Source organism: Patagioenas fasciata, chromosome 32 (assembly GCF_037038585.1).
Source record: "Patagioenas fasciata isolate bPatFas1 chromosome 32, bPatFas1.hap1, whole genome shotgun sequence".
NCBI classification, from domain to species: domain Eukaryota; kingdom Metazoa; phylum Chordata; class Aves; order Columbiformes; family Columbidae; genus Patagioenas; species Patagioenas fasciata.
Genome location: NC_092551.1, coordinates 2372691 through 2397767, shown reverse-complemented (window position 1 = coordinate 2397767; position 25077 = coordinate 2372691). Strand labels below are relative to the sequence as shown.

At 63.8% G+C, this 25077-nt stretch overlaps 1 protein-coding gene across 1 annotated transcript in view; it reads left to right on the top strand.

The window, feature by feature from the left end:
* The window catches only part of CAMSAP3 (calmodulin regulated spectrin associated protein family member 3), a 49951-nt gene that overhangs the window by 9940 nt on the left and 14934 nt on the right, over positions 1-25077 (top strand). The window contains exons 2-16 of the mRNA XM_071800630.1: positions 811-1085; positions 5414-5500; positions 6092-6235; positions 6320-6406; positions 8679-8711; positions 10493-10540; positions 13542-13680; positions 15248-15387; positions 16899-16989; positions 18545-18584; positions 18684-18760; positions 19529-19601; positions 20398-21961; positions 22975-23087; positions 24523-24755. Coding sequence (XP_071656731.1) covers positions 811-1085; positions 5414-5500; positions 6092-6235; positions 6320-6406; positions 8679-8711; positions 10493-10540; positions 13542-13680; positions 15248-15387; positions 16899-16989; positions 18545-18584; positions 18684-18760; positions 19529-19601; positions 20398-21961; positions 22975-23087; positions 24523-24755 — 3144 coding nt within the window. The remainder of the gene's footprint in view (positions 1-810; positions 1086-5413; positions 5501-6091; positions 6236-6319; positions 6407-8678; positions 8712-10492; positions 10541-13541; positions 13681-15247; positions 15388-16898; positions 16990-18544; positions 18585-18683; positions 18761-19528; positions 19602-20397; positions 21962-22974; positions 23088-24522; positions 24756-25077) is intronic.

The window sequence follows — 25077 nt, the reverse complement described above, 5'->3', positions numbered from 1 at the left end:
CCCCCATTGTGACCCCCATTGTGACCCCATGTCCCCCCTGTCCCAGGCAATGTCCCCCCATTGTGACCCTGGTTCCCCCCCTCCCAAGCAATGTCCCCCCATTGTGACCCGGGTTCCCCCCCTTCCAGACAATGTCCCCCCATTGTGACCCCCATTGTGACCCCATGTCCCCCCTGTCTCAGGCAATGTCCCCCCATTGTGACCCCCATTGTGACCCCATGTACCCCCTGTCCCAGGCAACGTCCCCCCATTGTGACCCCTATTGTGACCCCCATGTCCCCCACCTTCCAGGCAATATCCCCCCATTGTGACCCCCATTGTGACCCCATGTCCCCCCTGTCCCAGGCAATGTCCCCCCATTGTGACCCCATGTCCCCCCTGTCTCAGGCAATGTCCCCCCATTGTGACCCCCATTGTGACCCCATGTCCCCCCTGTCCCAGGCAACGTCCCCCCATTGTGACCCCCATTGTGACCCCATGTCCCCCCTCTCCCAGGCAATGTCCCCCCATTTTGACCCCCATTGTGACCCCCGTCCCCCATGTCCCCAGACAATGTCCCCCCATTGTGACCCCCATTGTGACCCCATGTCCCCCCTCTCCCAGGCAATGTCTCCCCATTTTGACCCCCATTGTGACCCCTGTCCCCCATGTCCCAGACAATGTCCCCCCATTGTGACCCTCATTGTGACCCGGGTTCCCCCTGTGTCCCAGGCAATGTCCCCATATTGTGACCCCCTTGTCCCCCCTGTCCCAGGCAATGTCCTCCCATTGTGACCCCCATGGTGACCCCCATGTCCCCCCTGTCCCCAGGCAATGTCCCCGAGGAGCTGCGCGACCCGTTCTACACGGACCAATACGAGCAGGAGCACCTGAAGCCACCGGTCACCCGGTTACTGCTGACGTCAGACATCTACTGCCGCGCCTGGCGCCACGCGCTGGGCCCGGCCACGCCCCCGGCCACGCCCCTGGCCACGCCCAGCGACAACGCCGCCCTGCTGGCCCTGCTGGGGCACCGCGGGCTGCCCCCCACCTTCCAGGACACCCCCGTGCGCCCCGCCGACCTGCAGCAGCGCCCCATCAAACTGGTGCGCACTGGGGGGACTGGGAGCACTGGTCGGCACTGGGCGGGAGTATGAGGCACTGGGAGGGACTGGGGTGCTGGGGCTGCCCCCCACCTTCCAGGACACCCCCATGTGCCCCATCAAACTGGTGCGCACTGGAAGGGACTGGGAGATACTGGGGAGGGAGTGTGAGGGACTGGGGGGAACTGGGAGAGAGTGGGAGATACTGGAGAGGGACTGGGGGTGCTGGGGCTGCCCCCCACTTTCCAGGACACCCCCGTGCGCTCCACCCACCTGCAGCAGCGCCCCATCAAACTGGTGCGCAATGGGGGGACTGGGAGCACTGGTCGGCACTGGGGGGGAGTGTGAGGCACTGGGGGGCACTGGGAGATACTGGGAGATACTGGGGAGGGAGTATGAGGGACTGGGAGATACTGGAGAGGGACTGGGGGACACTGGGGGGACTGGAATGGACTGCAAAGGGACTGGGGGCACTGGGGGTGCCGGGGCTGCCCCCACCTTCCAGGACACCCCCGTGGGCCCCATCGGACTGGTGGGCACTGGGAGGGACTGGGAGATACTGGAGAGGAGTATAAGGCACTGGGAGGGACTGGGGGGACTGGGGGGATTGGGGGCACTGGGGCTGCCCCCCACTTTCCAGGACACCCCCTATGTGCCCCATCGAACTGGGGAGCACTGGAAGGGACTGGGAGATACTGGGGAGGGAGTGTGAGGGACTGGGAGATACTGGAGAGGAACTGGGGGGCACTGGAGGGGACTGGGGGTGCTGGGGCTGCCCCCCACTTTCCAGGACACCCCCGTGCGCCCCGCCGACCTGCAGCAGCGCCCCATCAAACTGGTGCGCAATGGGGGGACTGGGAGCACTGGTCGGCACTGGGCGGGAGTATGAGGCACTGGGAGCGACTGGGGGCACTGGGAAGGGACTGGGGGAACTGGAATGGACTGCAAAGGGACTGGGGGCACTGGGGGTGCCGGGGCTGCCCCCACCTTCCAGGACACCCCCGTGGGCCCCATCGGACTGGTGGGCACTGGGAGGGACTGGGAGATACTGGAGAGGAGTATAAGGCACTGGGAGGGACTGGGGGGCACTGGGGGGATTGGGGGCACTGGGGCTGACCCCACCTTCCAGGACACCCCCATGTGCCCCATCGAACTGGGAGCACTGGAAGGGACTGGGAGATACTGGGGAGGGAGTGTGAGGGACTGGGGGGAACTGGGAGAGACTGGGAGATACTGGAGAGGGACTGGGGGTGCCGGGGCTGCCCCCCACCTTCCAGGACACCCCTGTGCACCCCATCAAACTGGTGGGCACTGGGAGATACTGGGGAAGTACTGGGGGGGACTGGGAGAAACTGGAGGGACTGGGGGTGCCAGGGCTGCCCCTCACCTTCCAGGACACCCCCGTGTACCCCATCAAACTGGTGGGGACTGGGACAGACTGGGAGAGACTGGGAGATACTGGAGAGGGACTGGGGGATACTGGGGAGAGAGTATGAGGCACTGGGAGGGACTGGGAAGGGACTGGGGGCACTGGGGGTGCTGGGGCTACCCCCCACTTCCCAGGACACCCCCATGCACCCCATCAAACTGGGGGGCACTGGGAGCACTGGGGGGTACTGGGAGCACTGGGGGGCACTGGGAGATCCTGGGCAGGTACTGGGGGGAACTGGGAGGTACTGGGAGCACTGGGTCGGCAGTGAGAAGCACTGGGCGGGTTACCCCCCCATTAAGCTCGTTAGCACTGAGGCCTCGTTAATTGGCTCAGACTGATCCCATTAACCCCACCCCTACTGGGGGGGCCCAGTTTGGGGGTGGGGGGGGTGGGGTCCCCCATCTCCCCTAATTTGGGGGTGTCCTTCCTCCTAATTTGGGGGGGTCTCCCCCTCCCCTGGTTTTGGGGTCCCCAACTGCACCCATTTTGGGGTCCCCCACTTTTGGGGTTCCTCCCATCCCCCCCCTCTTGGCTTTCAGGTCCCCCATGTGTCCCAACTTTTGGGGTCCCCCGGCTTTTGGGGTCCCCCATGTCCCCCCCATTACCCACACCCCAAAGCACCCCCCCCGGGTTCCCCAAACTCCCTAAACCCCCCCAGGGTGTCCCCTGAACCCCAAAGAGCTCCAGGGCACCCCCAAACCTCCAAACCCCCCAGGGTTCCCCCCAAAGCCCCTGAACCCCAAACCCCCCTAGGGCACCCCCTAAACCCCCCTGAACCCCCAAATCCTCCCAAACTCCCCATAACCCTTGACCCCCCAACCCCCCAGGACACCCCCTGAACCCCCAAACCCCCTTGAACCCCCAAACCCCCCAGGGTGCCTCCTGAGCCCCCAAATGCCCTGACCCCCCCAACCCCCCCCAGGACACCCTCTGACCCCCCAAAACCCCAAGGTGCCCCCTGACCCCCCCAAGCCCCTTGAACCTCCAAACCCCCTGACCCCCCCAAACCTTCCTGAACCCCCAAACCCCCTGAACCCCCCACCCCCCCCAGGGCACCCCTGACCCCCCAGCCCCCCTGAACCCCTAAATCCCCCTAAACCCCCAAAGCCCCAACCCCCTCAGGACATCCCCTGACCCCCTAAACCCCCCGACCCCCCAAACCTTCCTGAACCCCCAAACCCCCTGAATCCCCCACCCCCCCCAGTGCTCCCCCCAACCCCCCCCCGGACACCCCCTGACCCCCCAAACCCCCCCTGAACCCCCCCAACCCCCCCCGGACACCCCCTGACCCCCCAAACCCCCAGACACCCCCCACCCCCCCCAGGACACCCCCCTGAATCCCCAGACCCCCCCTGAACCCCCAAACCCCTCCCTGGACACACCCTGACCCCCCAAACCCCCAGACCCCCCCACCCCCCCCAGGACACCCCCTGATCCCCCAAACCCCCCCGAACCCCCCAAACCCCTCCCGGACACCCCCTGAACCCCCAGACCCCCCCAAGCCTCCAAACTCCCCCCCAGACACCCCCTGACCCCCAAACCCGCAGTCCCCCCCACCCCCCCAGGGCACCCTCCTGAACCCCCAAACCCCCCTGAACCCCCAAAACCCCCCAAGCCTCCAAACTCCCCCCCAGACACCCCCTGACCCCCAAACCCCCAGACCCCCCCACCCCCTACAGGACACCCCCTGACCCCCCAAACCCCCCTGGACACCCCCTGACCCCCCACACCCCCCTGAACCCCAAACTCCCCAGGACAATCCTGACCCCCCAGCCCCCAGGGCTCCCCCTGAACCCCCAGATGCCCCAAACCCCCCCAGGGTGCCCCCAAACCCCCTGACCCCCCCAAACCTCCCCCAGGACACCCCCTAACCCCCCAAACCCCCCCCAGGGCACCCCCTGAACCTCCAAACCCCCCCCAGACACCTCCTGACCCCCCAAACCTTCCTGAACCCCCAAACCCCCCCAGGACACCCCCTGACCCCCCAAACCCCCCCCTGAACCCCCCAAACCCCTCCCGGACACCCCCTGACCCCCCAAATTCCCCAGGACACCCCTGACCCCCCACCCCCCAGGGCTCCCCCTGAACCCCCAAACTCCCCAAACCCCCCCAGGGTGCCCCCAAACCCCCTGACCCCCCAAACCCCCCCAAGCCCCCAAACTACCCCCCGGACACCCCCTAAACCCCCAAACCCCAGCCAGGACACCCCCTGAACCCCCAAACGCCCCAAACCCCCCCAGGGTGCCCCCAAACCCCTTGACCCCCGAAACCCCCCGAAGACCCCAAACCCCCCCCAGGACACCCCCTGAACCCCCAAACCCCACCCAGGACACCCCCTGACCCCCCAAACCCCCCCAGGGTGCCCACCTGGCCCTCATCGACTCCCTCATGGCCGCTTTTGTCACCGAGGCCACACGGGGGCTGGGACCCCCCCCAGGTGCCCCCTGACCCCCCAAACCCTCCAGGGTGCCACAGGACACCCCAAAACCCCCCCTGACCCCCCAAACCCCCCCAGGGTGCCCACCTGGCCCTCATCGACTCCCTCATGGCCGCTTTTGTCACCGAGGCCACATGGGGGCTGGGACCCCCCCCCCAGGCACCCCCTGACCCCCCAAACCCTCCAGGGTCCCCCAGGACACCCCCAAACCCCCCCTGAACCCCCAAACCCCCCTGACCCCCCAAACCCTCCAGGGTGCCCCAGGACACCCCAAAACCCCCAGGACACCCCCAAACCCCCCCTGACCCCCCAAACCCTCCAGGGTGCCCCAGGACACCCCAAAATCCCCAGGACACCCCCAAACCCCCCCCCTGACCCCCCAAACCCCCCCAGGGTGCCCCAGGACACCCCAAAACCCCCAGGACACCCCCAAACCCCCCCTGACCCCCCAAACCCCCCCAGGGTGCCCACCTGGCGCTCATCGACTCCCTCATGGCCGCTTTTGTCACCGAGGCCACACGGGGGCTGGGACCCCCCCCAGGCACCCCCTGACCCCCCAAACCCTCCAGGGTGCCCCAGGACACCCCCAAACCCCCCTGACCCCCCAAACCCCCCCTGACCCCCCAAACCCCCCCAGGGTGCCCACCTGGCCCTCATCGACTCCCTCATGGCCGCTTTTGTCACCGAGGCCACACGGGGGCTGGGACCCCCCCCCAGGCACCCCCTGACCCCCCAAACCCTCCAGGGTGCCCCAGGACACCCCAAAACCCCCAGGACACCCCCAAACCCCCCCTGACCCCCCAAACCCCCCCAGGGTGCCCACCTGGCGCTCATCGAATCCCTCATGGCCGCTTTTGTCACCGAGGCCACATGGGGGCTGGGACCCCCCCCCAGACGCCCCCTGACCCCCCAAACCCTCCAGGGTGCCCCAGGACACCCCCAAACCCCCCCTGACCCCCCAAACCCCCCCAGGGTGCCCACCTGGCGCTCATCGACTCCCTCATGGCCGCTTTTGTCACCGAGGCCACACGGGGGCTGGGACCCCCCCCCAGGCGCCCCCTGACCCCCCAAACCCTCCAGGGTGCCCCAGGACACCCCCAAACCCCCAGGACACCCCCAAACCCCCCCTGACCCCCCAAACCCCCCCAGGGTGCCCACCTGGCCCTCATCGACTCCCTCATGGCCGCTTTTGTCACCGAGGCCACACGGGGGCTGGGACCCCCCCCGGGTGCCCCCCCCGGCCCCCACTCCTGGGAGCAGAAGATCCTTTGCTGGTTGGACACGGTAAGAAATACATGAGGGGGGGGGTATTATTTTGGGGGGGGGTACCCCAATATTCCCTAACCCCCCCCCCCTATTTTCCTGCAGGTCAACCGCAAACTGCAGGAAAGCACCGAAATAGAGGGGACCCCCCACCCCGATGGACCCGCCGCCCCCCCCGCCTGCGCGCACAAGGTTCAGCACCATGGGGGGGTTATTAATTGGGGGGGGGGGGTACTTAATTGGGGGGGTCGTTAATTCATTAAGTGCGTCGCTCATGATTTAGTGGGGGAGCATTTGGGGACCCCCCCCCCCCCCCCCCGAGTTGCTGCAGCTTCACCTTTACCCCCCCCCCCCCCCATCTTTCTGCTTCACCCCCTGCTCTTGGGAGCCCCCCCCACGGTTCTGGGGACCCCCCCATGGTTTTGGGGATTCCCCCATGGTTTTAGGGACCCCTCCATATATTGGGGACCCCTGCATGGTTTTTGGGACCCCCCCATGGTTTTGGGAACCCCTCCATGGATCTTGGGGAGCCCCCATATTTTGGGGACCCCCCCATATCTTGAGGACCCCCCCCATGGTTTTGGGGATCCCCCCATGGTTTTAGGGACCCCCCTCATATATTGGGGACCCCCCCATGGTTTTGGGGACCCCTCATATCTTGTTGACCCCCCCCGTAGTTTTGGGGATCCCCCCCATAGTTTGAGGACCCCCTCATGGTTTTGAGGACCCCCCCCACCCCATGGTTTTTGGGACCCCCCCCCAATGGATCTTGGGGACACCCCCCCATATTTTGGGGACCCCTCATGGTTTTGGGGACCCCCCCCATCTTGGGGACCCCCCCATGTTTTTGGGGACCCCCCCATGGTTTTGGGAAACTCCCCCTTATCTTGGGGACCCCATGGTGGGGGCCTCATTAATTTGGGGGGGGGGGGCTCCTTAATTTGTGGGACTCATTAATTTGGGGGGGGGTTCATTTTGGGGGGATCATTTGGGGACCCCCCAAGTTGCTGCAGCTTCACCTTTACCCCCCCCATCTTTCTGCTTCACCCTCTGCTCTTGGGGACCCCCCCATATATTGGGGACCCCCCAATGGTTTTGGGGACCCCCCCAATATCTCGGGGACCCCCTCCATGGTTTTGGGGACCCCCCCATATATTGTGTACCCCCCCCACCCATAGTGTTGGGAACCCCCCCACATCTCCAGGGCGCCCAATGGTTTTGGGGACCCCTCCCATATCTTGAGGATCCCCCCATGGTTTCGGGTACCCCCCCCATATCTTGGGGACCACGCCCCCCATTGTTTTGGGGACCCCCCCATGGTTTTGGGGACCACCCCCATTGTTTTGGCGACCCCCCCCCCCATATATTGGGGACCCCTCCATGGTTTTGGGGACCCCCCCCCCATCTTGGGCACCCCCCCGTGGTTTTGAGGATCCCCCCATGGTTTTGGGTACCCCCCCATATCTTGGGGACCACCCCCCCCCCCATATATTGGGGACCCCTCCATGGTTTTGGGGACCCCCCCATGGTTTTGGGAAACTCCCCCTTATCTTGAGGACCCCATGGTGGGGGCCTCATTAATTTGGGGGGGGGCTCCTTAATTTGTGGGACTCATTAATTTGGGGGGGGGGGTCATTTTGGGGGGATCATTTGGGGACCCCCCAAGTTGCTGCAGCTTCACCTTTACCCCCCCCATCTTTCTGCTTCACCCTCTGCTCTTGGGGACCCCCCCATATATTGGGGACCCCCCAATGGTTTTGGGGACCCCCCCAATATCTCGGGGACCCCCTCCATGCTTTTGGGGACCCCCCCATATATTGTGTACCCCCCCCACCCATAGTGTTGGGAACCCCCCCACATCTCCAGGGCGCCCAATGGTTTTGGGGACCCCTCCCATATCTTGAGGATCCCCCCATGGTTTTGGGTACCCCCCCCATATCTTGGGGACCATGCCCCCCATTGTTTTGGGGACCCCCCCATGGTTTTGGGGACCCCCCCCCATCTTGGGCACCCCCCCATGGTTTTGAGGATCCCCCCATGGTTTTGGGTACCCCCCCATATCTTGGGGACCACCCCCCACCATATATTGGGGACCCCTCCATGGTTTTGGGGACCCCCCCATGGTTTTGGGAAACTCCCCCTTATCTTGGGGACCCCATGGTGGGGGCCTCATTAATTTTGGGGGGGGGCTCCTTAATTAGTGGGACTCATTAATTTGGGGGGGGGGTCATTTTGGGGGGATCATTTGGGGACCCCCCAAGTTGCTGCAGCTTCACCTTTACCCCCCCCCCCATCTTTCTGCTTCACCCTCTGCTCTTGGGGACCCCCCCATATATTGGGGACGCCCCCCATGGTTTTGGGGACCTCCCCATATTTTGGGGACCCCCCCATGGTTTTGGGGACCCCCCCCTCTTTTTGGGGCCCCCCCTTTTCCTCTGATCCGCGTCTTCTGTTTCCTGCTCAGTGTCCCACCCGCTGGTACTGGAAGTTGGTTCCTGTAAGTGGGCGCTTTTCTTTACCCCCCCCCCAAATTAATGTGACCCCCCCCCCCCCATCTTAACCCCCTGCACCCCAAAACTCTCCCCTCCCTGCTTGACCCCCCCCTGAATTCTTGGGGTGCTGCTTGTGCCCCCCCCAGCTTGCTAAGCATGGTCCCCCCCCCAACCTCCTATTTCAGGATGAAGGATGCTGGGTGCTGCCCACCCCCCCAAAAAATGGGGACCCCCCCCCCAAAAAATGGGGACCCCCCCAAAAAAGGGGACCCCCCCCAAAATGGGGACCCCTCTCAAAATGCCCCCCCCCAGAATGCCCCCCCAAAATGGGACCCCCCAAAAAAGGGTCCCCCCCAAAAATGGGCACCCCCCCAAAACAAAAGGGGGGGGGGGGAGTGATGGTGGGGACCCCCCCCTTCAAATTTATGGGGGGGGGGGGGGTATTGCTTGTAGACTCCCCCCCCCCCAAATAGATTGAGGGGCGCATCATATGACACCCCAAAATAAATTGGGGGGGGGGCAACAAAGACACCCCCCCCCCCAATAAATTGGGGGGGGGGGCACCAAACTAAATCGGGGGGGGGCACTAAATAACTCCCCCAATAAATTTGGGGGGGACACCATAACCCCCCCAAGAATAAATTGGGGGGGCATCAAACACCCCCCCCCTCCAAGTAATAAATGTGGGTATGGGGGGGTCGAGCCCCCCCAAATTGGGGGGGGCACCCCCAGCATCCTTATCCCCCCCCTTTTCTGTCTCATCTGCGTCGAATGGGGGGGGGGGCATGAAATTGCATGGGGGGGGGGGGGCACGAAATGGGGGGGCATGAAATGGGGGGGACACATGGGACCCCCCCCAAAGTAAGGGGGGGGCATAAAATGGACCCGACCCCCCCCATAAATAATGGGGGCATCCAATAGAGCCCCCCCCATAAAAGAAATTAGGGGGGCCCAAATGCCCCACCCCCCCAAAATAAATGAGAAAGGAAATAGGGCACTGCAATAAATTGGGGGGGGCACCAAATGACCCCCCCCAAAATAAATGGGGGGGGGCACTGAGTAGACCCCCCCCCAAAATAAAACAAATGACCCCCCCCGAATAAATGTGGGACCCCCCCCTGAATGAAATTGGGGGGGGGAAGGAAGGAGATACCACCTGGGAAATAAATGGGGGGGCACCATATAGACCCCCCCCCCAAAATAAATGGGGGGGCACCAAATAACCCCCCCAATAAACTGGGGGGGGGCACTAAATACACCCCAAAATTAAATGGGGGGGGCACCAAATAACCCCCCCAAAAATAAATTGGGGGGGTATCCAATACCCCCCCAAATATAAATTGGGGGGGGGGGAGGGGCACTGAATACCCCCCCCCAATAATAAATTGGGGGGGCCCACTAAATAAATCTATGGGGCACCATACACCCCCCCCAAAATAAATTGGGGGGCACTAAATACCCCCCCAAAAATAAATTGGGGGGGGCACCAAATAGACCCCCCCCCTCGAAAAATAAATGAGTGGGACCAAGTAGAAACGTCCTCTAAATAAATGGGGGGGGGGCACCATATAACCCCCCCCCCCCAATAAATTGAGGGGGGGGGCACAAAGTAGGGTCCCCCTGAATTAAATTATATTCGGGGGGGGGTGTGTGTGTGAATTAATAAAATAATTAAATAAAATATTGCCCCCCCCCCCACTTTGGTTTCCCCCGCATGTTGCCCCGGGGGGGGGTCCCGGCGGTGCCCCCCCCGTGCCCCCCCCCGCTGACGCTCTCTCTGCCGCAGCACGCCATCGCCTTCTGCTTGAAGGAGTCGGGGAATAAACCACCCGTGGTAACGTATGGACCCCCCCGCGGGGGGGGGGGGGGGCACCCACTGACCCCCCCACCCTGACACCCCCAAACCCCAGGGACCCCCCCCCGAAAAAAAAAAAGAGGGGTGGTTTATTTGGGGGGGGGGATATTGGTGCCTCCCCCACCCACCCCGGGTTGAATTGGGTCATTGACACCCCCCCAAAATAAATGGGACCCCCTTCTAAATAAATAAATGGGGCACCAAATAAGCCACCCCCCCCTAAAATTAATGTGGGATGCTCCAAAGTAAATTGGATGGGGCAGCAAGTAGATACCAACTGGAAAATAAATGGGGGCACCAAATAACGCCCCCAAATTAATGTGGGACCCCCCCCAAAGGAAATAGAGACCTGCAGTAAATTGGGGGGGGTAGTAGTTGACACCCCCCCCCCCCAAATAAATAAATGGGGCACCAAATAAGCCACCCCCCCCTAAAATTAATGTGGGATGCTCCAAAGTAAATTGGATGGGGCAGCAAGTAGATACCAACTGGAAAATAAATGGGGGGCACCAAATGACCCCCCCAAATAAAGGTGAGACCCCACCCCAAAGGAAATAGAGCCCTGCAATAAATTGGGGGGGGGCAGTAAATGACACCCCCCCCGAAAATAAATGCACACCCTCCCCCAAATGAATAATTGGGCACCAAATAAGCCACCCCCCCCTAAAATTAATGTGGGATGCTCCAAAGTAAATTGGATGGGGCAGCAAGTAGATACCAACTGGAAAATAAAGGGGGGGCACCAAATAACGCCCCCAAATTAATGTGGGACCCCCCCCAAAGGAAATAGAGCCCTGCAGTAAATTGGGGGGGCAGTAATTGACCCCCCCCCCCAAATAAATAAATGGGGCACCAAATAAGCTACCCCCCCCTAAAATTAATGTGGGATGCTCCAAAGTAAATTGGATGGGGCAGCAAGTAGATACCAACTGGAAAATAAATGGGGGGCAGCAAATAACGCCCCCAAATTAATGTGGGACCCCCCCCAAAGGAAATAGAGCCCTGCAGTAAATTGGGGGGGCAGTAATTGACACCCCCCCCCAAATAAATAAATGGAGCACCAAATAAGCCACCCCCCCCTAAAATTAATGTGGGATGCTCCAAAGTAAATTGGATGGGGCAGCAAGTAGATACCAACTGGAAAATAAATGGGGGGCAGCACATAACGCCCCCAAATTAATGTGAGACCCCCCCCCCAAAGGAAATAGAGCCCTGCAGTAAATTGTGGGGGTAGTAATTGACACTCCCCCCCCCAAATAAATAAATGGGGCACCAAATAAGCCACCCCCCTCTAAAATTAATGTGGGATGCTCCAAAGTAAATTGGATGGGGCAGCAAGTAGATACCAACTGGAAAATAAATGGGGGGCAGCAAATAACGCCCCCAAATTAATGTGGGACCCCCCCCCCAAAGGAAATAGAGCCCTGCAGTAAATTGGGGGGGTAGTAATTGACACTCCCCCCCCCAAATAAATAAATGGGGCACCAAATAAGCCACCCCCCTCTAAAATTAATGTGGGATGCTCCAAAGTAAATTGGATGGGGCAGCAAGTAGATACCAACTGGAAAATAAATGGGGGCACCAAATGACCCCCCCAAATAAAGGTGGGACCATCCCCCAAAGGAAATAGAGCCCTGCAATAAATTGGGGGGTTAGTAATTGACACCCCCCAAAAATACATGCGCCCCCCCCCCCCAATATATAAATGGGGCACCAAGCAACTCCCCCCCCAAATAAATGTGGGATGCTCCAAAGTAAATTGGATGGGGCAGCAAGTAGATACCAACTGGAAAATAAACGGGGGGCACCAAATAACACCCCCAAATTAATGTGGGACCCCCCCAAAGGAAATAGAGCCCTACAGTAAATTGGGCGGGGGCAGTAAATGACACCCCCCCCGAAAATAAATGCACACCCCCCCCCCAATGAATAATTGGGCACCAAATAAGCCACCCCCCCCTAAAATTAATGTGGGATGCTCCATTGTAAATTGGATGGGGCAGCAAGTAGATACCAACTGGAAAATAAATGGGGGCACCAAATGAACCCCCAAATTAATGTGGGACCCCCCCCCAAAGGAAATAGAGCCCTGCAGTAAATTGAGGGGGGCAGTAAATTACACCCCCCCGAAAATAAATGCACCCCCCCAAAAATAAATAAATGGGGCACCAAATAAGCAACTCCCCCCCCCCAAAATAAATGTGGGATGCTCCAAAGTAAATTGGAGTGGGCAGCAAGTAGATACCACCTGGAAAATAAATGGGGGGGGACACCAAATAGACACCTCCCCCCCCCCCCCAAATAAATGAGGAGGACCAAGTAGACCCCCCCAAAATAAATTGGGGGGGGGCATCAAATACCCCCCCCAAATAAAATGAGACACACACACACACCAAATAGGCCCCCTAGGGGTGGTTTATTGGGGGGGGGGGGGGATATTCGTGCCCCCCCCCATCATATATAGGGACCCCCCTTGAGTCTCCCTCCAGATTTAATGGGGGGGGGGGAGATATTGGTGCCCCCCCCATCATATATAAGGACACCCCCTGTGCCCCCCCCGGGTTAATTTGGGGTGCCCCCCCAGTCGCTTGGGCACCCATTTATTTTGGGGGGGGGGGCACCCTGTGCCCCCGTTATATTGGGGTGCATGAGCACCCTGACTTATGGGGGGGGAAATCATCTTGTACCCCCCCCGTTTCATTGGGTGCTACATTTGGGGGGGGAGAACTGACATCTGTGCCCCCCCATTATGTTTCCAGTGCCCCCCCCTTGGGGACCCATTATATTGAGGGGGGGGTATGAGGGGTGGGGGGGATAATATTGGGGGGGGGCTGCAGGAGCATCTGTCCCCCCCTCTCCATTTGCATGCCCACCCCACATTATGGGGGTGCCCCCCCCTCACCCGCATGTAACCATTTGGGGGGTTTTGGGGGGGGTTTTGAGGGTCCCGGCTGGTGCTGACCCCCCCGTGCCCCCCCAGATCCGGTACCGGAAGGACGCGGCCCCCCCCCGAGCCCCCCCTGGCCCCCCCCCCGTGCTGGCGCTGCAGGATTTGGCCAGCGGGGGGGCCCTGGCAGCCGCCATCCACTATTACTGCCCCCAGGCCCTGAGGATCGAGGGTGCGGGGGGGGGGGACATGGGGGGTCTATGGGGGGCACATGGGGGCGGGCATGGGGGTCTATGGGGGACACATGGGGGGTTATGGGGGATGGGGGGGGCATGGGGGTCTATGGGGGGCACATGTGGAGCACAAGGGGGGGTTATGGGGGGCACATAGGGTGAGGGGAGGCACATGGGGGTCTTTGGGGGGGGCACATGGGGTGAGGGGGGGCACGTGGGGGTCTATGGGGGGCACACTGAGGTCTATGGGGGGGGCACATGGGGGTCTATGGTGAGGCACATGGGGTGAGGGGGGCACATGGGGGTCTATGGGGGGCACACTGGGGTCTATGGGGGGGGTGCACATGGGGGTCTATCAGGGAGGCACATGGGGTGAGGGGGGGCACATGGGGGTCTATGGTGGGGCACATGGGGTGAGGGGGGGCACATGGGGGTCTATGGTGGGGCACATGGGGTGAGGGGGGGCACATGGGGGTCTATGGGGGCACACTGGGGTCTATGGGGGGGGCACATGGGGGTCTATCAGGGGGGCACATGGGTTGAGGGGGGGCACGTGGGGGTCTATGGGGGGCACACTGGGGTCTATGGGGGGGGCACATGGGGGTCTATGGTGGGGCACATGGGGTGAGGGGGGCACATGGGGGTCTATGGGGGGCACACTGGGGTCTATGGGGGGGGCACATGGGGGTCTATGGTGGGGCACATGGGGTCAGGGGGGCACATGGGGGTCTATGGGGGGCACACTGGGGTCTATGGGGGGGGCACATGGGGGGGTCTATCGGGGGGCACATGGGGCATTATGAGGGGGCACATGGGGGTCTATGGGGGGACAGATGGGGGGTCATGGGGCTCTATGGGGGGGCACATGGGGGGAAACGTGGGGTTTTATGGGAGGGGCACATGGGGGTCTATAGGGGGCATATGGGGGACATGGGGGGGGGGGAACATGGGGGTTTATGGGGGTCACATGGGGTCTATAGGGGGCACATGGGATTATGGGGCGGGCTGTGAGGAGTTATGGGGGAGCACATGGGGTGAGGAGGGGCACATTGGGGGGTTATGGGGAGATGGGGCACATGGGGTTGTGGGGGGGGCATATGGAGGGGACACATGGGACTGGGAGTGGTCACGGGGGGTATGGGGACTATGGGATTGGGGGGGGACACACGGGGTTTATGGGGTGGGGGGGGTTCTGGGGGGTCACATAGGTTATGGGGTGGGAGGCACATGGGGGCTTACGGGGTGGGGGGCACATAGGGGTTAATGGGGTGGGGGGGCACATGGGGGTTTATGGGGTGGGGGGGTTCTGGGGGGGGCACATAGGGGTTTAGGGGGTGGGGGGCACAGAGTGGGGCTGGTTGGAGGTCCCAGAGAGGGGAGGGGGGGCACAATCATAGTGGGTGTTTTTGGGAGGTGGGGGTCTCTTTTGGGGGGTTATTCTGGGGGGGGTCCCTCTCCCTGGGGGTGCTGTGGGGTGACCGTGACCCCCATGTCCCCCCCGTGTCTCCTCCGTGTCCCCTGTGTCCCACTCTTGTCCCCTGTATCCCCCGTGGTCCTCCCGGCCAGAGGTGGCGCTGTCGGAGCCGCTGTCGCTGGCCCAGCGGCTACACAACCTGGGGCTGGTGCGGGAGTTCGGGCAGCGGCACCTGGGGACGCGCTGCCCCCTGGCGTTGGAGGACCTGCTCTACATGCCACCCGCCCTAAAGGTACCGGGTCTGGGGACACTGGGGGGGACATTGGGGGACACGGCGGGGATGAGAGGGAATGGGGACATGGGAGGACATTGAGGGACATGGGGGGGTGAGAGGGAATGGGGACATGGTGGGGGGGAAGGGGGACATTGGGGGACATGGGGGGATGAGAGGGAATGGGGTCATGGCGGGGGGGAATGGGGGACATTGGGGGATGAGAGGGAATGGGGACATGGGGGGAGAATGGGGGACATGGGGGGATGGGGGACACAGTGACATGGGGGGATGGGGACAGTGCAGGGCACTGGGGGACACGAGGTGACAGTGGAGATGTGGGGGGACACTGAGGACATGGGGTGACCCTGGTGACCCCATGGTGACCCTGGGGACATGGGGTGGCTCTGGGGACATGGGGGACACTGGGGTCATAATGTCACACTGGGGACATGGGGGGACATTGGGACATGGGACACTGGCGACACTGGGGTGACACTGGGGACATGGGGGGACGCAGGGGATATAAGGTCACACTGGGGACATGAGGGGGACCTTGGGGACATGGGGGTGACACTGGGTGACCCTGGGGACATGAGGGACACAGTGGGGACATGGGGGACACTGGGGACATGGGGTGACACAGAGGGGTCATGGGGAGAGACTGGGGACATGGGGTGACCCTTGGGACGTGGGGCGACCCTGGTGACCCTGTGGTGACACTGGGGACATGGGGTGACTCTGGTGACCCCCTGGTGACCTTGGGGACATGAGGTGGCCCTGGTGACTGCCCAGTGACACTGGGGACGTGGGGTGACCCTGGTGACCCCGTGGTGACCCTGGGGACATGGGGTGACTGTGGTGACCCCCAGTGACCTTGGGGACATGAGGTGGCCCTGGTGACACTGGGGTGACCCTGGTGACATGGGTTGACTCTGGTGACCCCGTGGTGACCTTAAGGACATGGGGTGGCCCTGGTGACCCCCTGGTGACCTTGGGGTGACACTGAGGACATGGGGTGACTTTGGTGACCCCTGGTGACCTTGGGGACATGAGGTGGCCCTGGTGACTGCCCAGTGACACTGGGGACGTGGGGTGACCCTGGTGACCCTGTGGTGACCCTGGGGACATGGGGTGACTGTGGTGACCCCCAGTGACCTTGGGGACATGAGGTGGCCCTGGTGACACTGGGGTGACCCTGGTGACATGGGTTGACTCTGGTGACCCCGTGGTGACCTTAAGGACATGGGGTGGCCCTGGTGACCCCCTGGTGACCTTGGGGTGACACTGAGGACATGGGGTGACTTTGGTGACCCCTGGTGACCTTGGGGACATGAGGTGGCCCTGGTGACCCTTTGGTGACCCTGAGGTGACAATGGGAACATGGAGAGGCCCTGGTGACACCCTGGTGACTCTGTGGTGACACTGGGATGTGGGGTGACTCTGGTGACCATGTGGTGACCCTGAGGTGACCTTGGGGACACAGGGTGACCCTGGGGATCCCCTGGTGACCCCGATGTCCCCATGTCCAGCTGAACGTGGGCGCATTCCTGGCCGAGCTGTTCCTGTGCTTTGAGGTGCTGAGACCCCCGTTCGTGCGGCCCCGCCAGGGAGGGGGCTCAGGTACAGGGGGGGCACTGGGAGCACTGGGATGGGGCACTGGGAGCACTGGGATGGTGGCACTGGAGTCACTGGGATGGGGCACTGGGAGCACTGGGATGGGTCACTGGGGTCACTGGGATGGGGCACTGGGAGCACTCGCTTGTGGGGACACTGGGAGCACTGGGATGAGGCACTGGGGTCGCTGGGATGGGGCACTGGGAGCACTGGGATGGGGCACTGGGGTCACTGGGATGGGGCACTGGGAGCACTGGGTTGGAGGGACACTGGGAGCACTGGGATGAGGCACTGGGGTTGCTGGGATGGGGCACTGGGAGCACTGGGTTGGGGGGACACTGGGAGCACTGGGATGGTGGCACTGGGGTCACTGGGATGGGGCACTGGGAGCACTGGGTTGGGGGGACACTGGGAGCACTGGGATGGTGGCACTGGGGTCACTGGGATGGGGCACTGGGAGCACTGGGATGGGGCACTGGGAGCACTGGGAGGAGGCACTGGGAGCACTGGGTTGGGGGGACACTGGGAACATTGGGATGGTGGCACTGGGGTCACTGGGATGGGGCACTGGGAGCACTGGGATGGGGCACTGGGGTCACTGGGATGGGGCACTGGGAGCACTGGGTTGTGGGAGCACTGGGATGGGGGGGCACTGGGAGCACTGGAATGGGGACACTGGGAGAATTGGGATGGGGCACTGGGAACAATGGGAGCACTGAGAGAACTGGGATGGGGCACTGGGAGCACTGGGAGGGGTGAACTGGGAGCACTGAGTTGGGGGCACTGGGAGCGTTGGGATTGGGGGGCACTGGGAGAACTGGAATGGGGGAACTGGGGGCACTGGGATGGTGGCACTGGGAGCACTGGGATGGGGCACTGGGAGCACTGGGTTGGGGGGGCACTGGGAGCACTGTGATGGTGGCACTGGGAGCGGGCACTGGGAGAATTGGGATGGGGCACTGGGATGGGACACTGGGAACAATGGGAGCACTGGGAGCACCGGGATGGGGGGGCACTGGGAGCACTGGGAGAACTGGGATGGGTCACTGGGAGCACTGGGATGGGGGAGCTGGGAGCACTGGGTTGGGTGCACTGGGAGCACTGGGATGGGAGCACTGGGTTGGGGGCACTGGGAGCATTGGGATGGGGCACTGGGGGCACTGGGATGGCGGCACTGGGAGCACTGGGAGCAGTGGAATGCGGTGCTGGGGGCACTGGAATGGGGGGGCACTGGGAGCATTGGGATGAGGGGGCACTGGGAGCACTGGGGGCAGTGGGGGCAGTGGGATGGGGCACTGGGGGCACTGGGATGGGGGGCACTGGGAGCACTGGGATCAGGGGGCACTGGGAGCACTGGGATGGTGCACTGGGAGCACTGGGATGGAGGGTACTGGGAGCACTGGGATGGGGGTCACTGGGGGGGTTCTGATCTGGGGGGAGGGCACTGAGATCCCCACTATAAGTGGGGGGGGTTACTGGGCAGCCCAGGTTGGAACTAGGGGGTCACTGGGACCCCAAATTGGGGGGGGGTCACCCTCCAATGTGTGTCCCCCCCCCTCAGAGTCTCCAGCTACCAGTGACTCCCCGACCCCCAAGAGCAGGTGAGTTCGGGGGGCGGGGGGGGTTTGGGGGGGCAGGGACCCCCCTGACCCCCCCCCCATTGACACCCTCCCCCATTGACCCCCCCTGTGCCCCCCCAGCTCCCCTGGCTTCAACTTCCGGCACCCCCTGCTGGCCGGGGGGGCACAGAGCCCCCCCTCACTGCGGGGGAGCACAGGTGAGAGCCCCCCCCCCAAACAATGGGGGGGCATTGGGGTTTGGGGGGTCATTTGGTTTGGGGGTCACTGGGGTTGGGGGGGCATTGGGGTTTGGAGGGTCATTAGGTTTGGGGGGGCACTTGGGGGGCTCTAGGGGGTCATTGGGGTTTGGGGGGGCACTGGGGGGTCATTGGGATTTAGGGGGTCATTGGGGTTTGGGATGTCACTGGGTTTGGGGGGGGTCATTGGGGTTTAGGGGGTCATTTGGTTTGGGGGGGCACTGGGGGGGGTCTTTGGTCTCAGGGGGTTTGGGGGGAACCCTGGGGGGGGTCATTTGATATGGGGGGGCACTTGTGGGGCTCTAGGGAGTCATTGGGTTTTGGGGTCTCTGGGGGGGTCATTTGCTTTGGGGGGGGGTACTGGGGGGACCCTGGGGAGTCATTGGGGTTTGAGGGGGCACTGGGTTTGGGGGGGCACTGGGGGGTTGTTGGGGTTTGGGGGTCACTGAGTTTGGGGGGCACTGGGGGGTCATTGGGGTTGGGGGGGTCACTGGGTTTGGTTTGGGGAGTACTGGGGGGTCTTTGGTCTCAGGTGGTTTGGGGAGACCCTGGGGTGGGGGGTAATTTGGTTTGGGGGGGCACTGGGAGGACCCTGGGGGCATCATTGGGGTTTGGGGGGACCCTGGGTGGCTCTAGACGGTCATTGGGGTTTGGGGGGCACTGGGTTTGGGGGAGGGGGGCACTGGGGGGTCTTGGGGGGTTTATGGGGTGACCCTGTGCCCCCCCCAGGCACCCTGCCCCACTCCCCATCCCTGCCCCACGGCGACAGCTTCACCAAAGGCTGGAGCAAGAAACCGCTCAGGTGAGGGGGGCAGATCTGGGGGTCTGAGGGTGGTTGGGGGGCAGATATGGGGGGCTGGGGGGGGTCTGGAGATCAGGGGAGGCAAGTATGTGGGTCTGAGGGTGCTGGGGGGCAGATATGGGGGTCCCAGGGGGTGGGGGGTCTGGAGGTCTGGGGGGGCAGATATGGGGGTCCCGGGGGGTGGGGGGTGTCTGGAGGTCTGGGGGGGGGCAGATATTGGGGTCCCAGCAGCTGAGGGGGTCTGGGAGGCAGATATGTGGGTCTGAGTGTGCTTGGGGGGCAGATATGGGGGTCCCGGGGGGTGGGGGGGTCTGGAGGGGGCAGATATGTGGGTCTGAGGGTGCTGGGGGGCAGATATGGGGGTCTGGAGGTCTGGAGGGGGGCAGATATTGGGGTTCTGGGGGCTTGGGGATTCTGGAGGTCTGGGGGGGGGCAGATATGGGGGTTTGAAGGTGCTGGGGGGCAGATATGGGGGTCTGAGGGTGCTGGGGTCAGATATGGGGGTCTTGGGGGTCTGGAGGGGCAGATATGGGGATCCCAGTGGGTGCAGGGGTCTGGAGTTCTGGGGGGGTCAGATATGTGGGTCTGAGGGTGCGGGGGGGCAGATATGGGGGTCCCGGTGGGTGGGGGGTCTGGATGCCATGGGTCAGATTTGGGGTGCTATGGGGCAGAACTGTGGGTACAGCTCCCAAAACCAGGATACGGGGAGGGGGGGGGCAAAGCCATTACCATGGGGCTGTTTTGTGTGGTGGGGGGAAGATGTGGGGCAGCCCCATAACCCCCCCCTGCCCCACAGCCACCCCCTGTCCCAAGCCGTGTCCTTCAGCATCCCCTTCGGCCTGGACAGCGACGTCGACATCGTCATGGGCAAGAACCCCTTGATTTCGGGGGGGTCCCGCGACCCCTTACCCCGCTCGGCCAGCAGCGACAGCCTGGCCGCTCCCCACCCCCGCCACCACTCCCTGCCCCACAAGCTGCCCCACAAGTTCCCCCCCAGCCCCCCGGAGCCGCCCCCCAGTATCGAGGAAGCGCTTCAGATCATCCACAGCTCCGAGCGCCTCCTCCCCGACGGGGCCCCCGACGCCTTTTACCTGCACTCCCCAGACCCCCCCAACGACATCGGGGACCCCCCCCCCGATAGCAGCGACCCCCTCATTGATACCCCCGACCCCCAAAACCCCCCAGACCCCCCCAAAACCCCCATATCCGCCCCCCCCCCATCCCGCACCATGACCAATTTCGCCGAGCGCAAGAAGAAACTGGAGGAGGCCGCCATTACTGTCACCCCTATAGGGGGTGTCCCCGCTTTAAGCGGGGGGTCCCCCCAAACTTACCCCCCCCAGAACATCGCGGGGGGTCCCCCTGAAGGCCTGAGCGCCGAGATGAGCCAACTGGGGGCCCGTTTGGAGGAGAAACGCCGCGCCATCGAGGCCCAGAAGCGCCGCATCGAGGCCATTTTCGCCAAGCACCGGCAGCGCCTGGGCCGCAGCGCCTTCCTTCAGCTGCACGGGGGAGACCATGAGGACGACGCGGGGGGGGGCGAAGCTTCCAAGGATAAGAAACAAGTGACATTCGCCCCCCCGGCGGTGCCGACGCCTCGGTACGAAGCGGCTGTTGCCAAATTGAGCTCGGCGCTTGACTCGCTACAGTCGGACATGGAGCGGTTGAGTCGCCAACAGCAGCGGTTGCTTCGCGACCCCCCCGGCCACGCGTGGATCATCCCGGTGGCGAAGTCTCAAGGAGGGACTGTACCACCGCCGCCGAAAGGGGGGACCCCCGCCGCTACCAAAACGCCGGGGTCGCCCTCACCGGCGCGTAAAGCGGGGGGGACGACCCCACGCAAAACGCCGCCCCCCCCGCCGGCCCCACGCAGCCCCCGGCGGGCGCGCCCCGTTGAATTGAAGCTGCCCCCCTTAAATCGGGTGCTGACCCCCCCCCACGACGTGGATACGCTGCCCCACCTGCGCCGCTTCTCCCCCAGCAGCGTCCCCGTGCAGACGCGCTGCTCCATCCACTTCGATGATGACATTGGGGACAATGGGGACAGTGGGGATGGTGACAACAGAGCGGGGGCGGTGGTGGCCAAACCGCCGCCCCCTGACTCGCCTGAGCCCCCCGAGTTGGGGAGCGGGGGGGTGGTGGACGCCCCGCGCCCCATGGGGACCCCGCGCGTGTCCGGCGATGGCACCAGCGACGCGTCGTCCCCCGGGGAGCGGCGGGAGGTGACGGTGACACACGGGGACGAGGACGAGGAGGAGGAGGAGGAGGAGGAGGAAGGGCTGGGGGACTCGCTGGAGGGGTCCCCCACGCAAGGGGGGGGCGGCAGAGACACGCGGAGCAGCATGGGGTTCTTCTTCACGGTATGGGGACAATGGGGACAGTGGGGGCATGTGGGGACAATGGGATGGCGGGACAGTGGGAGGACAATGGGGGGACATGGGGATAATGGGTTGGGGGGACATGGGGACAATGGGGGGATGTGGGGATAATGGGATGTGGAGACAGTGAGGGGGACATGGGGACAATGGGGGATCTGGGGACAATGGGGGAACATGGGGACAATGGAGGGACATGGGGACAGGGGGATGTGGGGACAGTGGGTGGACATGGGGACAGTGAGGGGATGTGGGGATAATGGGATGTGGGGACAGTGGGGGGACAGGGGGACAATGGGGGATGTGGGGACAATGGGGGGACAAGGGGATAATGGGATATGGGGACAGGGGGACAATGGGGGGACATGGGGACAATGGGGAATGTGGGGACAATGGGGGGACATGGGGACAATAGGGGGACAATGGGGGACATGAGGACAGAGGGGGGATGTGGGGACAATGGGGGATGTGGGGGCAGTGGGGTGACAGTGGAGGGATGTGGGAACAATGTGGGGACATGGGGACAGTGGGGGAACATGGGGACAATGGGATGTGGGGACAATGCGGGGGACATGGGGACAATGGGGGGACATGGGGATAATGGGATGTGGGGACAGTGGGGGGACATGGGGACAATGGGGGACGTGGGGACAATGGGATGTGGGGACAATGGGGGGACATGGGGCCAGTGGGGGGGACATGGGGATGAGGGACATGGTGGCAGGAGCACAATGGACGCGGTGACACGGGGACAATGAGGTGGTGACATGGGGACGGGGTGCGGTGGGTGCCCCCATTGCTGGGTGATGTCCCCTGGATGTCCCCATGCTTGGTCGGGTCCCCACCGGTGTCCCCATTGCTGGGCTCCCCCTGGTCCCCTCTGTCCTTGTCCCTATGTGCCCCAATGTCCCCATCATGTCCCCAGTGTCCCCATGATGAGGGTCCCCTGGTTGTCACCGTGTCCCCATCATGTCCCAATGTCCCCATGATGTCCCCAGGACGAGTGTCCCCACGATGTCCCCGTGTCCCCGCGCCGGGCGGGTTTCCTGGAGCGCCAGCGGCACCGGGAGGAGACGAGACAGCGACACCAGTCGGGGGGGGACCCGGCCAGGTGAGGGGACACACCTGGGGACACCCCCCCCACAACCTTGGGGACACCCCCTGGCGACACCCCCCCCTTGGGGACACACCCCCACCTTGGGGACAACCCTCCAGGGACACTCCATTGGAGACATCCCCCCCACACACACTTGGGGACACATCCCCCTTGGGGACACCCTCTGGGGACACCCCCCCCCCCACCTTGGGGACACACCCCAGCTTGGGGACACCCCATTGGGGGCACCCCCACACACACATTGGGGACACCCCCTGGCGACACCCGCCTTGGGGACACCCCCCCCACATTGGGGACACCCCCTGGCGACACCCCCCCTTGGGGACACCCCCCCCCCGCCTTGGGGACATCCCCCACCTTGAGGACACCCCCTTGGGGACACACGCCCCCTTGGGGACACCCCCCAGGGACACTCCATTGGAGACATCCCCCCCCACCTTGGGGACACACCCCAGCTTGGGGTCACCCCATTGGGGACACCCCCTGGGGACATCCCCCCCCACCTTGGGGACACACCCCAGCTTGGGGACACCCCATTGGGGACACCCCCTGGGGACATCCCCCCCCACCTTTGGGACACACCCCAGCTTGGGGACACCCCCCCACATTGGGGACACCCCCTGGTGACACCCCCCTTTGGGGACACCCCCCTTTGGGGACACCCCCCACCTGGGGACACCCCCCCTTGGAGACAACCCCTTGGGGACACCCCCCCCCCCAACCTTGGGGACACACCCCAGCTTGGGGACACCCCATTGGGGACACCCCCCCACATTGGGGACAACCCCTGGGGACACCCCCGCTTGGGGACACCACCCTGGGGACACATCCCACCTTGGGGACACCCCCTGTCTCGGGGACACCCCACTGGGGACACACACACCCCCCCCACCCCACCTTGGGGACACCCTGGGGGGTCTGGGTGAGGGGACAGGGTGTGGGGGGGGGGGTCTCACCCATCATCCTCCCCCAGGGTGCTTGGTGGGTGCAGGGGGGTCACCCATGGTGGGTGTAAAGGGGGGGTGGGGTGGTCTCACCCCTTTCTCCCCCCACCCAAGGGTGTGTGTGGGGGTCTCACCCCATGTCCCCCCACCCAAGGGTGCTGGGTGGGGGTCTCACACCATGTTCCCCCCCGCCAAGGGTGTTGGGTGGGTGTGGGGTATGGGGGGGGTCTCACCCCTTTCTCCCCCCACCCAAGGGTGCAGTGGGGGGGTCTCAACCCACGTCCCACCCAAGGGTGCAGGGTGGGTGCGGGGGGGGGGTCTCTACACCCCATGTCCCCCCAAAGGGTGCAGGGAGGGGGGGTCTCATCACCCATGTCCCCTCCAAGGATGCAGTGGTGGGGGGGGGGGGGTCTCACCCCATGTGCCCCCCAAAGGGTGCAGGGAGGTGGGGGGGGGGTCTCACCCCTATGTCCCCCCCCACCCAGGGACGCCCCCGACCCCCCGCGCCCCCCCGTGGAGGAGGGGGGGTCCCGCCGGGGGGGGTTCACGCGCCAGGAGTACGAGCGGCGGCAGCAGCTGAAGCTGATGGACGAGCTGGACAAGGTGCTGAGACCCCCCCGGGGCCCCCCCCGCGCCCCCCGGCCCCCCCGCGGGCCCCGCGGCCCCCGCGCCTGCGACGACTCCGCCCTCAACGCCGGGACACACAAGGGGCTGCTGGGTACGGGGACATTGGGGACATTGGGGGGGACGTGAGGGACTTGGGGGGGACATGGGGATATGGGGACGTGGGGGGCATGGGGACATTGAGACACTGGGGATATGGGGGACATGGGCGTGGGGGACATGGGTGACGTGGGGATATGGGGGGACATGGGGGATATGGGGACATGGGGATATGGGGGTCATTGGGGACATGGGGGTCATTGGGGATATGGGGACATTGGGGATATGGGGACATTGGGGGCATGGGGGGACATTGGGGATATGGGGACATAGGGGCATGGGGGACATGGGACATTAGGGACATGGGGGACATTTGG